The following is a 19,739-nucleotide window of genomic DNA, read 5'->3' on the forward strand; positions in this document are numbered from 1 at the left end:
TGGGATGATATGGTGCTATGAAGTCATCTATATATGATGGATATATAGTTCAGAGCTTTTTATGTACAAAGCAAGGTTTTCAATTAAATTCTAGATTTTATGGGAAGCCAATGGAGAGAAGCTAGTGAAGGTGAAATATGATCTCTCTTGCTAGTTCCAGTCAGCACTCTTACTGCAGCATTTTGGATTAATTGCAGGTTCTTTAGGGAGTTACTGGGGCATCCTGAAAGTAGGGACATACAGTAGTCCAACCTAAAAGTAACAAATGCATGGACCAGTTTTTCGGCATCACTTTGAGACAGGATGCTTCTAATTTTGGCAATGTTCGTTAGGTGGAAGAAAGCTGTTCTAGGGATTTGTTTTATATGTGAGGTAAATGACAAATCCTGGTCAAAAATAAGTCCAAGCTTCCTTGCACTAGTACTGGAGGCCAGACCTATGCCATCTAGAGTAACAATATGGTTGGACATAATATGTCTTTTTTCTGAGTTTAGAAGTAAATAATTGTTGGACATCCAGGCCTTTATGTCTTGTAGGCATGCTTGAAGCTTTATTAACTGATTATTTTCATCTGGTTCCATATATAGCTGGGTATCATCAGCATAGCAGTGGATTAAGGTGGCTACTCTCCATTGTATTTACATATGGTGAAGCAGATGATAAAATAATAATTCCTTTAAATTTGTTTACAACTTTTTCACTTAAGAACCTACTATAGTGGAATTTTTACAGTGGAACTGTAAAAATGTAAATAAAATTTTTTTTACAGTGGAACTGTAAAAATGTGGAGCTCCTGCTACAGTGGAACTGCGGTATAGTCCGTTATTGTAAATTCAAATGTTATTAGAAAATAGTCAGACAGAAGAGAGTTATGAGGAAATACTGGTAAATTATCCGCTTCAATTCAATATGTAAGTTCTATGGTGTGACTAAAACAACGAGTGGGTTTATTTACATTTTGAGAAAAAACAATTGAATCTAATTAAAATTAAACGCAGTGTTGCAGCAGTTACTGTCAGCATCTACATGAATGTTAAAGTCACCTTTTATAATGACTATCTATACTAAGCACTAAATCAGATAGAAAATCTGAGAATTCAGTCAAAAACTCTGAATAAGGGACTGGAGGTCGGTACAAAATAACAAATAGAAGTGTTTTTTGAGTTTTCCAGTGTGGATGTGAAAGTCTGTGTAAGGCTCTGAAATGATAACTATGTTTAGGTCTAGGGTTTATTGGTAAACTATTGGTAAGATATGCATGCATTTACTGTGTGCTTGTTCATTCATGTAGATTCTGGGTTATGCAGACTATGCTTTCACCTCCATCTTCACTGTGGAGATCCTGTTAAAGGTAAACTAACATTCACTTGTTCTTTGTCTTCTGATCCCCACTGGAAGCTAACATTGTCTTTCATTTTTGTAACAGATGACGGTGCATGGAGCTTTTCTTCATCAGGGCTCGTTTTGCAGAAACTGGTTTAACTTGTTGGATCTGCTGGTGGTCAGCGTCTCACTTGTCTCCTTCTTCCTGCAGTAAATATCAAATCTCATTTCTTTTCCTTTATGTACTAATCAAATTAAGAATTGGACAAATGTTATGAAATGTCCAACATCAGTATTTTTAGGAGAAACGTTGGACAATAAAACACCACCAGATAACAAAAGTGTCCATTTTAGCAGAAAACAGTCTGGAGTTGATTCAATTCAATTCAATTCAACTTTATTTATATAGCGCCAATTCATAATAAAGTCAAATTAAGACACTTTACAAATAAAGTCAAGACTATAAAGATGTGTAGAGAAAACACAACAAATCCCCCTTGAGCAAGTCGTAGGCAACAGTGGAGAGGAAAAACTTCCTTTAACGGAGAAACCTCCAGCAGAACCAGGCTCAGGGTGGGTGGCCAACTGCTTTGACTGGTTGGGGTGAGTGGAAAGTGAAGAGAGAAAAGAAAAACAGTACAAAAAGCAACAACAAAACATCAGGCAGGTTGGTAGGACCAGTAGCTGCACACTGGAAAACACACAGCTCCAAAGCCGGGGACACCTGCAGAAAGGGACAGAGAGAGGGAGACAGAGAAGGAGAAAGATAACTACGGAAGAAAACACACAAGAGTTAATGTCATACAGTAGTGACAATTGTGGGGTGAGAGGAGAGAAGAGAGGGTCAAGAGGAGGGGGTCCCCCAGCAGACTAAGCCTATAGCAGCATAACTATAACTAACTATAAGCTTTATCAAAGAGGATGATTTTGAGCCTAGACTTAAAAGTAGAGAGAGTGTCTTCTTCCATAGATGGAAGAAGGCTGTTCTAGAGATTTGTTTAATATGTGAGGTGAAGGACAAATCCTGGTCAAAAATAACTCAAAGGTTCCTTGTAGTAGTACTGGAGGCCAGACTTATGCCATCTAGAGCAACAATATGGTTGGACTTCATATTTTTGAGATTTTTGGGCCCAAATATTATGACTTCAGTTTTGTCTGAGTTTAGAAGTAAAAAATTGTGGGACATCCAGGCCTTTATGTCTTATAGGCTTGAAGCCTTTTTAACTGATTATTTTCATCTGGTTCCATAGATAAATATAGCTGGGTATCATCAGCATGGGAGTGGAAATTTATTGAGTGTTTTCTAATAATGTTGCCTAAAGGAGACATATATATAAAGTAAAAAGTATTGGTCCTAACACAGAGCCTTGTGGAACTTCATAGCTAACCTTTGTGTGCATGGAGGATTCATCATTAACATGAACAAATTGAAGTCTATCAGATAGATAAGATTTAAACCAACCTAGTGCAGTTCCTGTAATTCCAATTTCATGTTCCAGTCTCTGTAATAAAATGTTGTGATCAATGGTATCGAATGAAGCACTAAGATCGAACAGAACAAGTATAGAGACGAAATTATTAAAATGGGAAAGTAATTGTACATGTAAAAGTTAGCAGTAGAATGAGTGAATATAAATTATTTCCAAAAGAACAAAAGTACTGTTAGCAAACAATACAATTAACAGACTTCGGTCAAACTCATGTTGGGGAAACTAGAAATTTCTAGCTCATGAAACTTCACAGACAAAAACTAAAGTTTGCATTTAATAGAACTAAATATCTGTTATAAAAAAGAAGATAAAACTGCCCCAACCTGCGCGTATTTGTAACAGATAAAGGGGGGGCAAACCAAAACCCCTCTGAAGTCACTTACTGGGTACGTTCTGAGTTTGAGTTCCTCATTCCTGTTGGCCAGTCTGCTGAACCACTTTGATTCAGGTAAAAGGGAAGGGAACAGGTGCTAGAAACTGCCTAGAAAATAATAGCACTCATTCTTCTGTTGTTAACATGTTTGTTGTTTTTTTTTTGTCATCTTGGCTTATCCCATAAATTCAGTGGATTCTTGGTCGGCATGTTGTTTTGGCACAGTTTCGTTCCTATTGCAACGCTTCCAAATTTCTACCTGGCTTTGGACCGGGACTGAGGCTGTTGGGGGTTTAGTGTCCTGTTGAAGCTAACAGGTTAACATTCCACAGAGTGAAGCAGTTAAGCAGTAGTCTAGCTGACATTAGCTGCCATGCTAACTTACACATAGCACTGGAAATTTTAAATGTTCAGATGTTTTCCGATATGATGAAGTTAATTTGCTTTAAATAATGACTTGTAAATGTGGTGAATGTAGGAGGTACAGTATTAGTGTACACACTTACAAATTAGAAGAGCAGGGCACGAATCCCCAACCTTATGGTTGGTACGCAGCCACTCTATCAACTGAGCCACTGCCACTTCCCAAAAATCAGTCAAATAAACTGATGTGTATGTGCTGCCCTCTGCTGGGAGAACATGAAAATCACTCGCCCTTCCATGACTTGTACACACTGACCCACTGTGTGTCTGTGTGTGCAGCTCCAGTACGATCTCTGTGGTGAAGATCCTCAGAGTCCTCAGGGTGCTCCGACCTCTCAGAGCCATCAACAGGGCCAAAGGACTCAAGGTAACGACACACTGATGGACATTTGAGTGTCTGTGAGGGAGCTGGACAGGAATCCTGCTCCTCAGATGTAGGTTAACTAATTTAACCAAAAATAAACCTGAGGGATCTCATCCAGTTAACTCAGGACCCACTGTTCCCGACAGAGGTTTACCTGACTTGACTTTCAGAGTTGATGGTCCTGGAACTGATTGCCTGTCTTTGTCGTTAAGTGTTGGCCCTGACTTATGTCTTTACTTAGGATGTGGAACTACTGCCTTCTTTAAGTCATGGTCAGCATGGTCTTGACATAAAGTTTATCTGGATTAAGTTTTGACTGCATACTTTCTAGTTCTGTCCTGTGAACCTTTGGTCTTCATTTAGAAATTTTCTTTCATGACTTAAGACTTGTCAAGCTTCTCTGGTTTAACTTATGACTTGACTTGGTTTGTTAAATGATCTCACCTTTGGATTTGTTAATCCTCACCGAAGTTTGATTCAACACTTGTTGGTTGATTTTAGACTTGATTTAGGACGCACATGTCATGACTTGATGTTGTTTTAGTCTTGATTTGGGAATCTGCTGTCATGACCTGAGGATTTCTGAGTCTGATATACTTGGTCTAACTTGGCACTTGATGGTCTTGACTTGGAACTGATAACCTTTACAGAGCTGAAAGCACGATCACCATTTGTTTGATTAGCTGAGTGTTAATTGTGTGACTGCAAGTACAAGACATTCAATAATAAAAGCCGTGTTATACTCCAGGAATTTGTTATGTTACAGTCGCAACAAATTCTTCAGTCACTCCCCAGTGAAACCTGCATGACTTTCAATTTCAAATGTCATAGAAACACCAAAACATTTCAAATCAGAAATTTTAGGCCACAACAATCACAAAAACATCCAAAACCTTGCAGCCACTGATTACAGGTGTTTCTTTTTAACAGATGATGCTCAGGCGCTGTGAAAATGAAAAGTTTCTAAAATTGTAGCTTTAGAAACATGAGAAAGGTCAGCTTCAAAATTTTATGAGTTTGTTTCTGTTTTATGGATTTTACTTTTTAAGCAAAATTAATTAGTTTGTGACCAATTTTCCTCTGATTCCAGCCTCATAAGTCAGAGGATTTCCTGCTTTTCTTTCATCCAGAGACACAATGTTCGACTCAGAACGGATGTGATGGACATTTCTGACATTTACTTGGCGTTACAGAAATTAATATAAATGTGTTTGTTTTCGTGTGTTTCAGCATGTAGTCCAGTGTGTGTTTGTGGCCATCAGGACCATCGGAAACATCATGATTGTCACGACTCTTCTGCAGTTTATGTTTGCATGTATCGGAGTCCAGCTCTTCAAGGTGACACTGACTCTTTTGACTTTGTTATATTAAATATTTCACACCAATTATTTCTTTCAACTTGAATTTGACAGAGAAGATACTGAATACAGATCATTTAGCCAGAGGAGAGATGTCCATCAGCAGTTCACTCTGAATCTGGCTTGTTTAACTTAATTTCCTTGTTTCTCTGAGTAGAATCTGTTGCTGTTTGACAAAATTTTTAACTGTGATGTGTGTATTTCAGGGTAAATTTTACCGTTGTACAGACGAGGCCAAACACACTCCTGAACAGTGCAAGTGAGTTGTAAATTGCTCAAAGGGAAACAAGCTTCTGTTTGAAATGCAGAGATATGAAGTGTGTGTGTGTCTGTGTTTGTGTGTGTTCAGAGGGACCTTTGTTGTGTATAAAGATGGAGATGTGAGCCATCCCATGGTCAGGGAGAGGATCTGGCAGAACAGTGACTTTAATTTTGATAATGTGTTGATGGGTATGATGGCACTCTTCACTGTCTCCACCTTTGAGGGCTGGCCAGCGTGAGTATTCAATAAAAAACAATGATAATGGTTGTAAACATAAAGCTTGACGGTAAACTGATCCCCCTCCACCCGTCTCCCCTCAGTCTGCTGTACAAAGCCATTGATGCCAACGGGGAAAACTCTGGTCCCATATACAACTACCGGGTGGAGATTTCCATCTTCTTCATTGTCTACATCATCATCATCGCCTTCTTCATGATGAACATCTTTGTAGGTTTTGTTATCATTACCTTCAGGGAGCAGGGAGAGCAGGAGTACAAGAACTGTGAACTTGACAAGAACCAGGTAAACACACCTGCAGTGAAGCAGCAGCTGATTCTGATTCAACCTCAACAAATAACCTTTGGCCTTTTTTGGTCAGCTGAATTTTGATGTAGGTTTAAATCACCTAGAACTAATATCTAAATTTGATGTACAAACCCCACTTCCATTGGGAAGTCATGAACAATATTAATAATAATAAAATAAAACGGGTCCAGTGAATGGTGAATGGTGTCTTTCAGACACCATTCAAATGTTTAAACTGAGAAATTCATTGCACTTTGAAAAATATTTGCTTATTTTGGATATTATGCCCTACAGTTTCCAATTCAATTCAGTCCATTTTAAATGAGCTGGAGACTGGAGTCTTTGTGGAACTTTAATGACTGGTTTTCAGAGGTTTTCCTGAGTTCATGCGGCGATTTCGCAGAACCATGTCAGTTCTTAATGCAGTGGCCCCTGATGAACCTAATGACATCCTTAGACTAATCTTGGTACTTATGTGACTAAACTCTTTGAAACGTTTTGAATCTTTCTTCAGCTTTATGAAGGTTTACCAATTTGGTTATTCCTGATCCCATTGTTTTCCTAGCTTTCAGCAAACTGCTTGAAACTAAACTGCCTTTTGAGGTCTATACACGTTAGTTTAAAGTGTAAATACAATTTAACACACTGGGTGCAACTCATCAATCAATAAGTGTTTAATCTTTTTTAAAGATCAGGCACATGATTTTCATATAGCAAAGATAATTTATCAATGGGGTTAAACATTTGCACTCATATACTATTTTAATATAACTTTTTTTACACTCCTTGATCATTTTTGTTATTTCTTATAAAAGAACATTTGTGCCAGCTTAATGTGCATTAAGTTATCTTGATTGTTATGTTATTTATTTACTCTTTTCTTGCCATTTCAAAGTAAGAGGAAACTTTTACCTTGACTGTATGTATTAAATTGTTTATTGATCACAGTTTTCGCTTTTTATTTGCCCTTTCTACAGTGTTCATTTAGCAGAGAAAGTGCCTGATAAATGACTTATCCAAAGCGACTTACAAGTTTAGTATCATTGTACAGTTCTACAGCAGCACAAACTCCTGTGAACTGTGAAACAGTTTGAACATGAATTAGAGTACACTGCAGCATGTAGATTAGACTGACTCAGTTTTAGCTGGTGTACCTCATTTACTGACCATTGAGTGTGTATTAACCCTTTGTGTTGCAGCGTAAATGTGTGGAGTATGCCCTGAAGGCTCAGCCGCTGAAACTTTATATCCCAAAGAACCCGGTCCAGTATAAGTTCTGGTATATCATCAACTCGACAGGGTTTGAGTACGTCATGTTTGTCCTGATCCTGCTCAACACCGTCACTTTGGCTGTTCAGGTTGTTATGTTTCCTGTGATTCTAACCACAATTCATGTTAAAGTGAACAGAGAAAATCTGAATCTGTTCTTGTCTCCTGCAGCACTACGAACAGTCAAAAACGTTTAGTGACATCATGGATATCCTTAACATGGTGTTTACTGGACTCTTCACAGTGGAGATGTTGCTGAAGTTGCTGGCTCTCAGACTCAGGGTAAGAAAACAAAAGAAAACATGTAACACGTTTGGAAAGGAACGTATTTCAGATTATGAACTATTTCTAGGTCAGAAGTCATACTAAAGCTAATTAGTGAAAACGTTGACTCTTTTGCATGAAGCTCAGATCTGCATGCATTTTCTTCAAATGAAGCTCAAAGATCAGGATAAGGCTTCAACAATGAGCACAGCATCAGAAGATCAACACATCAAACTTTGTTCACTGAGAGACAGAAAATTTGCTTCATCAATGAGACATTTAGTTCAGATGGAAGAAAAACTAAAAAGGCTGCACTGTTAGATTAGTTCAGTTTTATACCTCAGCTTCTCACATTTCCTTTGTGCACAATGTTGCTGAATCAAAACCTTCTTTCTTGCAGCATTACTTTGTCGACGCGTGGAACTCGTTTGACGCTCTGATCGTGGTTGGCAGTGTGGTTGACATTGTCGTCACTGAGTTCAGTGTGAGTCCTCAAACAGCTGCTGCTGAGGACAAATTCTGCTTTGACAGACTAGCACAATAAATGGCTCATTCTCAGTTATTAAGATTAATAATTAGATTTGACTATTTTTGAACAAAAAAACAAAAATTATCTGCATTGTTATTAACATACTCTTCTTGTCTTGTCAGAGTGGAGAGGACAGTTCTCGGGTGTCCATCACTTTCTTCCGCCTCTTTCGAGTGATGCGATTAGTCAAGCTACTGAGTAAAGGGGAGGGCATTCGTACGCTTCTGTGGACCTTCATCAAATCCCTGCAGGTCAGTGGCAAAGTCAACAGGGATTTGTCTCAGTCCAAGGCTCAGCAGCAGAAATTCTGATCTTCATCTCTCACTCTGTCTCTTCAGGCTCTGCCATATGTCGCTCTGCTCATCGCCATGATTTTCTTCATCTATGCTGTCATCGGCATGCAGGTAACATTTGTAAAGGCTCCTGTCAAAGTTTACAAAATGTTACTTTGCCATAAAGAATGAAGATCACAGTTGTGTGTTTTCGCTATCCATCAGACGTTTGGGAAGATCGCAATGCAAGATCACACTCAGATCAATAGAAACAACAACTTCCAGACTTTTCCTCAGGCTGTTCTCCTCCTCTTCAGGTCAGATCCTCCTCTTTCTGTACCTGTGCCTTTTCTTCCTCATGCTGTCACATTTCCTCATCCTCTCTCTTTGTACTACTGCTTATAATTTTAATGCTAAAATCACCTGTAGAGTCCCACAGGGTTTAGTTGTGGGTCTCTTTTTCTTTTTTATTCAGGGAAATGGAAACAAACAAGCAGTAGTAACGTTTTATTTTGTGCACTGGTTGTTTTACTCATGCGTGTGTGTGTGTTTGTGTGTGTGTCTGCCACAGGTGTGCTACAGGTGAAGCGTGGCAGGAGATCATGCTCGCCAGTCTTCCAGGTAAACGCTGTGACCCCGAGTCAGACTACGAACCAGGAGAAGAGTTAAGCTGCGGCAGCAACTTTGCCATCGTTTACTTCATCAGCTTCTTCATGTTGTGTGCTTTTCTGGTCAGAACACACACTCTCACATTTAAATGTTTACACACACACACACACACACACACACACAACACTGACTGTTCTTCTCTCCTTTAGATCATTAACTTGTTCGTTGCTGTCATCATGGACAACTTTGACTATCTGACACGTGATTGGTCGATTCTGGGACCACATCATCTGGACGAGTTTAAGAGGATCTGGTCTGAATATGATCCAGAGGCCAAGTAGGACTCATTTATACCAAAACTTTTTCACTCAATTTCTTTCCTGATGTACTGTCTCTGCTCAGATACTAAGGGAACCTGCTTTACCTTGTTCCACACCAACATAAGTTCCAATCCCTGGAACATTCATTAATAAGACTAAAATAATGTGATGGTGAAAAGAAAATGTGAAGAATGATCAGAGTTGGTTTGCAGTGCCTGATGGTTTGAGGGATTTCTGGACTGCAATGCTTAGCTTGCTGTGTGGTAATGTTCTTTGTTGTCTTGTCTCAGGGGGCGAATCAAACACCTGGACGTTGTGGCTCTTCTGAGGAGGATTCAGCCTCCTTTGGGTTTTGGGAAGCTCTGTCCTCACAGAGTAGCCTGTAAGGTAAAACACATCACTCCCAGTGTTCCACAGGACTCCAGTGTGGGTCATCTGCTGTTCTGTGTTGTACATTCATGATGCTAAATGCTAACATATTCACTCATTTGCAGTTTTGTAGTCACTCACTGTCAGTTGGGGCAGTAAGGAGTCATTTTCTGAAAGAAAACAGTTTTTCTACTTCTCTTACAGCGTCTGGTGGCAATGAACATGCCTCTGAATGCTGATGGAATGGTGACCTTTAACGCCACACTCTTCGCTCTGGTTCGCACTGCCCTCAAGATCAAGACTGAAGGTATCTGCTAGGACATGTTCTAACCAGAACTTTAACCTACCCCATGTGACCAGTTCATAGCTCATTAACACTGACATGCTGTCGCCTGCATATTGACTCATGTATTTTCATAATATATGATAAAAAGCAGCAACATTGCAGAATATAATGTGTGAAGAATATAAAGACTGGGCTAATGAGACCATGTCCGTTTCCTCTTAGACACTTGGTAAAGCTTAGTAGGCCACAGCTTACAGCATCATAGCACTGAATTCACAGTTCACCTTGATGTAAAACTACCCGGCACAGTACAAACCATACTAATACGTAAGTAAAAGGACGAAAAATACAAAGTTGTGGGACAAATAATACCATTAAACTGGACGATTATTTATATTGTAAGTGTAAGAGTAAACTAAATAAAATTGTATCTGACCCAATATTACATGGCACATACTGAAGTTTTTTTAACTACAAGGTACTCTTTACTACAAAGGACGTCTGAGGATTTTAACTGATTTCTGCAATGATTTTGTGTCTATTTTGTTTTTGTTTTTATAGGTGACTTACAATCTCCATAAATGGTTTTGTGGTCCCATTTTTCTTGTAATTGAAGGTTCAAAGGTTTAAGGGCAAAGAGAGTGTGATTATGTACAATACAGTTATGTGACAAATTGTATTGATGTGTACGTCACACAGGAAGTGACTGCTCCAATCAGACTAGTTACAATGAAATGAATCACACCTTACTCTACTAAATGTGATTAATTGTGGAAAACAACAACACCATCTGTGTGTATCAGTATCAGTAGATGTTGATGAGAACACTGTGTAGAGGTGTGATCACAGTACTCAGCTTCATTATAGCTGGAGTCTGCTCCTGTGGACTGTTGTTAGGTATCCCTGAGCAGGAGAACGAGGAGCTGAGGGTGATTATCAAGAAGATCTGGAAGAGAATGAAACCAAAATTACTGGATGAAGTTATACCACCACACAAAGGTATCAGTAATACATGTACTACTATTACTAGCACAGATACTGCTGGAACTACTGCTGTCTAACTGCTCCTGTTTCCTCCTGCAGAGGAGGAAGTGACAGTTGGGAAGTTTTATGCCACCTTCCTGATCCAGGATTACTTCAGGAAGTTCAGAAAGAGGAAGGAGAGAGGAGTTCTGGTTGGAGAGTCCAACTGCACAAACCCCTCTGCTGTCCAGGTCTGTCTGTCTGACTCATGTGTTAGTGTTACAGCAGTGTTTTGAGCAACTTTTTTTGTCCTTAGGCTTCTGGGTCTTCACTGCAGATTTTGTGGTCTGCACATTGATTTGGCACAGATAGGTGGCAGCTGCTGCTGTTGATCATACAACTGCTGTATAATGTAGTTATGTGATGTTCATACTTGTGGAAAATCACAACCTGACAGAAATACTGCCGAAAACACCTGATGTTCACCTCAGTCACATTAACTAATGAAATAATCATCTATTCCTTTAAACTTCTTTAGAAATCTGGAGACAGTCTTTCTAGTATATTTATTTTTATGTAGTTTTTCTGTACACAACCAAGCTGTCAAACACTTCTCTATGTATCATATACTCTGAGAATAAGAAGAACACCTGTATACCTGTATGTCTGCAGGTTCTGATGGACTGATCAGCAAAGTGGTCCAGGAACAACATGTGTATTAATGATTATTTATCATCACCTGTGGGAGTGTTTTGATCAGAATATTACACTGTGAACAGATCTGCAGTTGCTTATGATTTAAAAAGAGAGACTAAAGAGGAAATGATTGAATAAATCTGATAATTTTTATGTTTTGTGCACATGTAAACTTGTGTCACCAGGTTTGTGTGTCTGTGCTTAAAGCTGTGTGCAGTTTCTACATTGTGTGTGTTTGTAGCTTTGTAAAGCTGGTCTGAAGACTCTGCAGGATCTGGGTCCAGAGATGCGTCTGGCTCTGAATGAGGACTTGGAAGAGGAGGAGGAGGCTATAGTGGAGGGTGAAGTCTTGGAGGATAATGCTGCATATCAGGTCTTTATTTTACCTTTTAGGTGAAACTACACACTGACTGAACTAGACTTAACATCATAATATAAAGTCCAAGATCTGTACATTTAAAGTCAACAGTGTCCTGCAAAGTGGCATGTGATGGAAAAGCTAGAAAGTTTTCTTTTTGTCTCAGGCTGAAAATGGTTTGGGTCCAGAGGAAGGTCGACGAGGCTCCTTACTCACACCTACTGGTAAAAAACATTTTTTTATTAAGATGAAATAAAAGCTGACATTGTGTTAAATCATTTTAGGAGAAATATTTGTAGACTTTACTAGAATGTGTTCATGTGTCTCTACTGAAATGGTGTAAGACTGAAACGCATATAAGCTATTTCCCTCCAGGGATTAATAAAGCATTTCTGATTCTGATATTTTTGTTTATGTAAATTAAATTCTCATTTCCAACATAAAAAAGCCAAAATGAAAATGTTGATTGGAACTTAAATAACTTTAATGGAAGAAATGTTTCTGAATTAAAACCTTAAATAATATGAATTATGACATCTCTGTTCTTACTTTGATGAATTTTCAAGTTAGAATTGATTCTGGTGATTTTTCTGTCATATAAACTAGTTCTTGTTCTGGGATAACCAAATTCAAATCATCATGATGTGTAAACCATAAATGTTACAAAGCAGCATGAAAATTTATAAAATAGAGACTTTATGATAATATTGTAAAGGTAGAAATTAGGACAGCTTCAGTTTTTTAATGGTCCTCGGTGCAGCTTGATATCCTATTATCAGAAGAAAATATAAAACATATGAAAAACTAAAACAGGACAAGTAAAACCAAACAACCCTGTTCATGTGTTATGTAATTACCTTACTCTCCGTCGGCAGGTCCTGGTGGTGTCGGCGGTGATGGCAGCGTGTTAAATGGAGGTCCGATCCACCGGGTCGGTTCCGTTACCAAGAGGAAGAACTCCAGTGAACATGATGAACATTTTGGTCTTGGAGAAAACGTAAGATCATATGTCAATCACCATCAATGCCACCCGTCAGTGAAGAACGGCCTGTTGGAACATGGACACAAGAGACCATCCTACTACAGACATGGAAGGTATGGGGAATAATATGTTCAAAGTAGAAAAACTTTCCTTGAGTAATCTGTTCGGCTTGTGGTTGTAATGAGAACTTTATATTGATGCAATACTTTCCACAGGTTAATATTTTTTATTTCTAAATTTCAACCAACTCAATTTCTCGTTTCCTTCAGCAGGAGGGACTCAAGGGACAGATACTGGAGGAATGAAGACGTGGAGGCTTATGGAGAGCAGGGTTACTACAGCAGAGAGGAAGACAATGACAGCATCACATCCAGAGACAGGTAGTCTAACAGACTGAGGGACAGGTAGACTGACATACAGACAGATAGACTGACCTGTGTGTCTCTGTGTTCTCAGACATGACCTTGATGATCATGCTCTCTACCGAGACCACTACAACGGCCATGGTGCTTACACCAACAGTAGTTATGGTAACAACTACAGCAAGGGCAGGAGGACAACTCGCAGACGCCTACTTCCTGCCACACCCACAGGTGAGAGGATATCCCACAATCCCCCTGATACCTGACCACTGTGATGTCACAGTTGCTTCAGTACATTAAGTAGCAGAAACACTAACAATAAAATAAAACAATAAAACAAAACTAGAAAAAGGGTTTTCCAAAGAGAAAATGCGCTGTGAATGCTTTGGAGCTTAAAAGATTTTCCAAGCAAAGCTGAAATAGTTGGAATGAAATCTCACTTCCTTATATACTGGTTAGGCAAACTTCAAAGTTAGCCTTTGAAAACTTCAAAGACAATTGTGATGTCATCCTCGATTTCTAATTGTATATAAATTTTTAAAAATCTTAAATCTTAAAAAGCCTTATGCGGGCAATATCCTTTAAGCTGAACATTTTTGAAGTTTGAGGATGGAAGTCGGTATAATATTATAATAAAAATTAGGATATAATTACTATGGTGGAGCATTCACAGTAGAAAAAAAGTTTATTATTGTTCAGTATAATGTGAATGTGTGCAGTAATGAGGTAAATGAAAATAAACACAGTAACATAAATATTGTACAGTAACTAAAGCAGTGGTGAAACATAAGTACTGTACGGAAGTACACTAAAGTGGTATTTCCACTTTCTGTTGCTTCATTCTTCACTACTTAATGACATTTCAGAAAAAAAATGGTGTACTTTCACTCCCCTAAATGTACCTGTTAACTAATAGGTACTAGGTAGGTACACCTACTACCTGGTACCACCTAGGTGTAGTAGGTAACTACAGGTTTTCAGGATCAGATTAATAAACTGCATACAGTATAAACATCAGCAGGAGTATGTAAAGTAATTCACATAATTTTTATTATAGGATAATGAAAACAGTGTATAAGGTCATTCAAATCAGCTTCATTTTTACCAGCTGCAACATGACAGTGACTAACACATCAATGATCAATAATTGTAATCCAATAATATTCCCTGATATTACCAAGTCATTCTGCATAAGGAGGACTTTCAAAAAATCTTGGTAATGATACCTGTACTTTGTATAGGTTAATGATCTGAGGACTTGATGAAAGTTGTTCTCGTCTATACATTACACAGATTATAATGTAGTTTATGTCTGCCTCATGACATCATCACTATGACATCATCACTGACAGCTAAGCGAGGTGAGTGTTTGCTTTGTTGTCATTCAATAGGTCGGAAACCATCATTTAACATTCAGTGTCTGAGGAGACAGGGCAGCAACGATGACCTGCCAATCCCTGGGACATATCACCCGACGTCGCCACCACGCCGTGCACAGGTAACACACAAACACTCAGTTAACATACACCTACACACGTGAACCAGAATGAAGTAATTTAAGCTCTGCTCATGTTTCTATGTTTAAGTGACTGATAATACAGGAGAAGAAGAAAGTCACAGCAGAAACACAGTAAACACAGCCACTAGTTTACACTATTTTGAAGACAGGATTAGTCTTCACTTCTAGGTGGGACTGAACAGGTGATGGGAGGAGTTAAAGCAGCTTTGATCACTTGTAGTTTCAAGTATTCGTGTGAAAAGATTCTAATCGTGCGATTCTGCTCACATGACCACTTCACACTGAGTTCTCTTGTCGCTGCACTCCTCTGTAAAATCTAACTTTTCCTCCTCCTCTTCCTCAGCAGATGTTCGGCAGTTATGAGTCTCATCAGTCCTCCAGTCGCTCCTCTGTGTCCTCCTCAGCATCCTGGGCAAACCCGTGTCCTCGCCGCGGTCGCCTCCTCTATGCTCCTCTCATCCTGGTAGAGGAGGAAGGCAGCCCACCCTGGGGGGGAGGAGGAGGACATGGGACTGAGGGAAAGAAGGGAGGAGCAGGGAGAGGTGAGGACACTGGGCTCAGAGCCTGATAATATACTGCTGCAGGTTTGTCGCCACAGATACCAAAAGGTTTACCAAGTGTTTCTGTCCATGTCCTTTAAAACTCCATGATTCAAATGGACAAAAACTGTCCCCAAGAGATGAGAAAGAACCAAATATATTACTTTTGGATTAATAATGAACAGTTTCAAAAACTATGATGAAAAATATTGTTGGAAAAAAATTGGACATCTCCTGATTAGTTAAACGCAGATATCTGTGGTTCTAAAGGAAGCTCCTAATGTTCCCTAACATTCTATCTCTAAGACTTGAACAGTCCACTGATAACTGACATGGCTGCTGTACTGGCTTACACACAGCTTTACCTAATAAACTGGAATCTGACTGTAAACCAAGCTTGTTGTCATCTTTTCTTGTCCATCAGGTGTCAGTGTGACAGGGGCAGCCCCCAGACCAGCCTGGTATGGTGGTCCTGCAGGGACACCAGGTAGGAATAGTGAGTGTTTGACAGATTCAGAACATTGTGGAAACATTGTGTAACGTTCATAACAACTGGGACCAAACATCTGTTTGTTGTGTTGCAGCTCCTCCACCATACAGAGCCTACACCACCCTCAGAGTTCCCTCCCAACTCGGGGCTCAGCTGAGCGAGAAGCGAGGATCGGCCGACAGCCTGGTGGAAGCGGTGAGAACAGTGTTCTGACACTGATCAGTGATACTCTTTGAGGCAGGGGTAACCAGCTGTTGATGAGTGAACACACCTGATGCAGGTCATCAGGTGTGTTCACTCAGTCAGAGCCTGGAAGATACCATCTTAGATTAGGGAAGGCAAAGCCAATTGGTATCTACCAGTTGCTGGTTGACAGAACACGCCTGATCCAGGTAATATGCAGTGGGTAGGTAGAGGTGGAGACTGAGCAGGAGAGGGGACATTGAGGACTGATTTACTACTGTTACTTAAGTCAGTGCAGCTTCAAAACAATTTTCAAACTAAAGGTTCAAGTTAACACTTCAGTTAACAATCAACTTCATGACAGTTTATTAGTGACGTGTTTGTTTACGTCCCTCTTGGTTGATCTTTGTGGAGCCAGAGAGGAAACCCCACACAACAGTCAAACCAAAGTCCTGCTGCCTCTCGTCTCTGCAGGTTCTGATCTCAGAAGGTCTTGGCCTTTATGCTCGAGATCCAAAGTTTGTGGCATTTGCGAAGAGGGAGATCGCAGATGCCTGTCACATGACTGTGGATGAGATGGAGTCAGCAGCCAGCGACCTGCTTGGCTCTGGAAGTCACGGTTTCCTTGGCGGCATTGCCGCCGACCCTACTGCGCTCTACAGTGACGAGGAGCCAATCAGGACGGGCCGTGACGAGGATGAGCTGGCTGACGAAATGACCTGTGTGACGTCATTTTGACCCTGGGGCATCAGTGCTGTTTAGAACTGTCGGCTTTGATTGACCGGACATCAAGACAAAGAGGAAGAGACAAAGAAAGGGGCGGGGTTTAAAGGTTAAACAGATGTTGTTTTTGTTTAGCATTTTGGAGGAGTTGATCTCACGTGGGAAGAGTAAGGAGCCTTTTGTCTCTGTCCAAGGCCCGTCTTAATATCTGTTCCCATAATGCATTTCTGCCTCTCTGGCTGATGACAGTTTTCCAGGTTTTTCACCATTTTATATATTTTATATGAATTTCAGACCTGAGATAAACTCAGTGCTTATACGCTGGAAACATCAAATTTACTATAAGACTATTGCAGTACTGTGGTATTGTAGTTCTAAAACCCCATTTCAAAAAACGTTGTAATGATGTGTAAAATGTAATTAAAAACAGAATCAACCTATATAATATACACAATAGAACCTAAACAACATATCAGATGTTGAAACTGAGAGATTTGACCATTTCATGGAAAATATTAGCTCATTTTGAATTTGATGGCAGCAACACATCTCAAAAAGTTGGAACAGGATGATGTTTACCATTGTGTAGCATCCCCTCTTCTTGTAACAACGGTCTGTTACAACGGCCAGTTGCTGAAGTATAGGAGAGGAATGTTGTCTCATTCCTGTCTAATGCAAGATTCTAGCTGATGCCCAGGGGGTCTGACCATGACCTGATCCACCTGTGTACAAGCTGTGATAACCTGTGATTACAAGCTGGATGGTCCCTCTCTTTAGCCTACAGGAAACGGCGCCAAAAAGAATTTGCAATTTCACCTGACCACAGAACAGTTTTCCATTTTGCCTCAGGCCATTTTAAATGAGCTTCGACCCAGATGCAGTGTTACTGGATTGTGTTCACATATTGCTTCTTATTTGCATGATACAGCTTTAACTTACATTTGTGAATTGCAGAGTGAACTGTGCTCAGACTGATTTATGAAAGTGTTCCTGAGCCCATGCAGTGATGTCCAGTAGAGAATAATTCCTGTTTTTATTGCAGCTCCTCCTGAGGGACCAAAGATCACACACATCCAGTTTTGATCTTCAGCCTTGTCTCAGTGCATAGAGATTCCTTCTCTGCATCCTTTGATAATATTATATACCGTAGATGGTGGGATCTTCAAAGTCTTCACAATTTTCTGTTGAGGAACATTTTTCTTGTTCCACAATTTTATAATTAGTTTTTTTTCACAGATTGGTGAACCTCTGGCCATCTTTACATTCCAGAGGCTCTGCCTCTCTGGAATGCTCCTTTTATACCCAGTCATGTTACTGACCTCCTGCCAATTAACCTAATTAGTTGTCAAATGCTAAAATATGGGTTTAAGAGATTTGCAAATCATTGCATTCTGTTTTTATTTACATTTCCCACATTGTCCCAAGTCTTTAGGAATTGGGGTTTTATATTTAGTATTTAGTGGTATGGAACATTTCACTGATTCCTGCTGTTAATCTATATTGAATTGCAGATGTCATCCTGTTAACTGAGCATCAGTGCTCAGACATGGTTTTGCAATCAGGATTACTGACGTCTTTTGATGCTGTGCTTTGTGGATTTATTTCTGATATTTTATTAATGTGTTTTTATTGTCATAAAAGGAGCTGATGTTGAACTGGATACTGATAATATTTGTGTCTTTTTTTGACAGACAAAGTGTTCAGCGAGTTTCGTTTTTTAATGTTTGACGTTTTTTATTCATTCTAACATAAAGAACTGAATGGTTTCCTCTAAGTTTTGACAGTGATGTTTGTGTCCTGATTTTTTTTGTTTGTTGAATTTGTTCTCTCACCAGTTTATACAGTGTCCCATCAGTAAAGGGCTCTTTAATTCTGCTCCTGGGTCCTGAAAGATCCTCCTGAGACGCTGAGAGTTGAGCTGAAAATCTGCACTAAACCCTGGTTTGCCTCAAATAAACAAAACAAAGCTGCTGTTTGACTTCTCCGTGTCCTAAACTTTACTATGGTGTATAATTTATAACATACACGACATTTAATCAAAATATCACATATCACATACTACACTGGCTTACGTTATATTCAATGCAATTCGACTGTATTTATATAGCGCCAATTCACAAAAAGTAATCTCAAGGCACGTAGATTATAGAATAAAGTCAAAACTGTAAAGATGTATAGAGAGAACCTAACAAATCCAAAAAGAGGAATCCTTTAGCAGAACCAGGCTCAGGGTGGGCGGCCATCTGCCTTGACCGGATGGGGTGATTGGAAAGTGAGAAAAGAAAAGAAAAGAGCAATGAAAAGCAACAACAAAACATCAGGCAGGTTGGTAGGACCAGTAGCTGCACACTGGAAAACACAAAGCTCCAAAGCCGGGGACACCTGCAGAAAGGGACAGACAATTGCGGGATGAGAGGAGAGGAGAGATGGTCAAGAGGAGGAAAGGAGCTCAGTGCATTGGGGGGTGGGTCCCCCAGCAGTCTAAGCCTATAGCAGCATAACTATAACTAAGTATAAGCTTTATCAAAGAGGAAGGTTTTGAGCCTAGACTTAAAAGTAGAGAGGGTGTCTGCTTCCTGAATCTGAACTGGGAGCTGGTTCCACAGAAGAGGAGCTTGATAGCTAAAGGCTCTGCCTCCCATTCTACCTTTGGAAATTCTGGGAACCACAAGTAGGCCTGCATTCTGAGAGCGAAGTGGTCTACTGGGATGATATGGTGCTATGAGGTCTTCTATATAAAATGGAGCATGATCATTCAGAGCTTTATATGTAAGAAGCAGGGTTTTAAATTCTATTCTACATTTAATGGGAAGCCAATGGAGAGAAGCTAGTGAAGTTGAAATATGATCTCTCTTGCTAGTTCCAGTCAGCACTCTTGCTGCAGCATT

The 19,739-nt window shown here is 39.7% G+C and overlaps 1 protein-coding gene across 3 annotated transcripts in view; it reads left to right on the plus strand.

The window, feature by feature from the left end:
- Positions 1-18,975, plus strand: part of cacna1fb (calcium channel, voltage-dependent, L type, alpha 1F subunit) — a 40,790-nt gene extending 21,815 nt beyond the window's left edge. Inside the window, exons 23-51 of one of the 3 annotated variants that reach the window (XM_067528187.1) lie at positions 1,292-1,351; positions 1,427-1,533; positions 3,889-3,976; positions 5,204-5,311; positions 5,538-5,590; positions 5,681-5,827; positions 5,914-6,115; positions 7,318-7,476; positions 7,559-7,669; positions 8,052-8,135; positions 8,303-8,431; positions 8,519-8,584; positions 8,678-8,769; positions 9,024-9,183; positions 9,271-9,398; positions 9,672-9,768; positions 9,955-10,057; positions 10,934-11,035; positions 11,120-11,250; positions 11,937-12,068; positions 12,220-12,277; positions 12,929-13,148; positions 13,305-13,415; positions 13,492-13,628; positions 14,789-14,895; positions 15,260-15,458; positions 15,880-15,951; positions 16,040-16,140; positions 16,603-18,975. In XM_067528187.1, the coding sequence (XP_067384288.1) occupies positions 1,292-1,351; positions 1,427-1,533; positions 3,889-3,976; positions 5,204-5,311; positions 5,538-5,590; positions 5,681-5,827; positions 5,914-6,115; positions 7,318-7,476; positions 7,559-7,669; positions 8,052-8,135; positions 8,303-8,431; positions 8,519-8,584; positions 8,678-8,769; positions 9,024-9,183; positions 9,271-9,398; positions 9,672-9,768; positions 9,955-10,057; positions 10,934-11,035; positions 11,120-11,250; positions 11,937-12,068; positions 12,220-12,277; positions 12,929-13,148; positions 13,305-13,415; positions 13,492-13,628; positions 14,789-14,895; positions 15,260-15,458; positions 15,880-15,951; positions 16,040-16,140; positions 16,603-16,866 (3,528 nt within the window). In that variant the 3' untranslated portion in view covers positions 16,867-18,975. The remainder of the gene's footprint in view (positions 1-1,291; positions 1,352-1,426; positions 1,534-3,888; positions 3,977-5,203; positions 5,312-5,537; positions 5,591-5,680; positions 5,828-5,913; positions 6,116-7,317; positions 7,477-7,558; positions 7,670-8,051; positions 8,136-8,302; positions 8,432-8,518; positions 8,585-8,677; positions 8,770-9,023; positions 9,184-9,270; positions 9,399-9,671; positions 9,769-9,954; positions 10,058-10,933; positions 11,036-11,119; positions 11,251-11,936; positions 12,069-12,219; positions 12,278-12,928; positions 13,149-13,304; positions 13,416-13,491; positions 13,629-14,788; positions 14,896-15,259; positions 15,459-15,879; positions 15,952-16,039; positions 16,141-16,602) is intronic. The other 2 variants (XM_067528188.1, XM_067528189.1) reach the window with 2 other exon arrangements.
- The last annotated feature ends 764 nt before the right edge of the window (positions 18,976-19,739 follow it).

This window comes from Channa argus, chromosome 13 (genome assembly GCF_033026475.1).
Source record: "Channa argus isolate prfri chromosome 13, Channa argus male v1.0, whole genome shotgun sequence".
Classification (NCBI taxonomy): domain Eukaryota; kingdom Metazoa; phylum Chordata; class Actinopteri; order Anabantiformes; family Channidae; genus Channa; species Channa argus.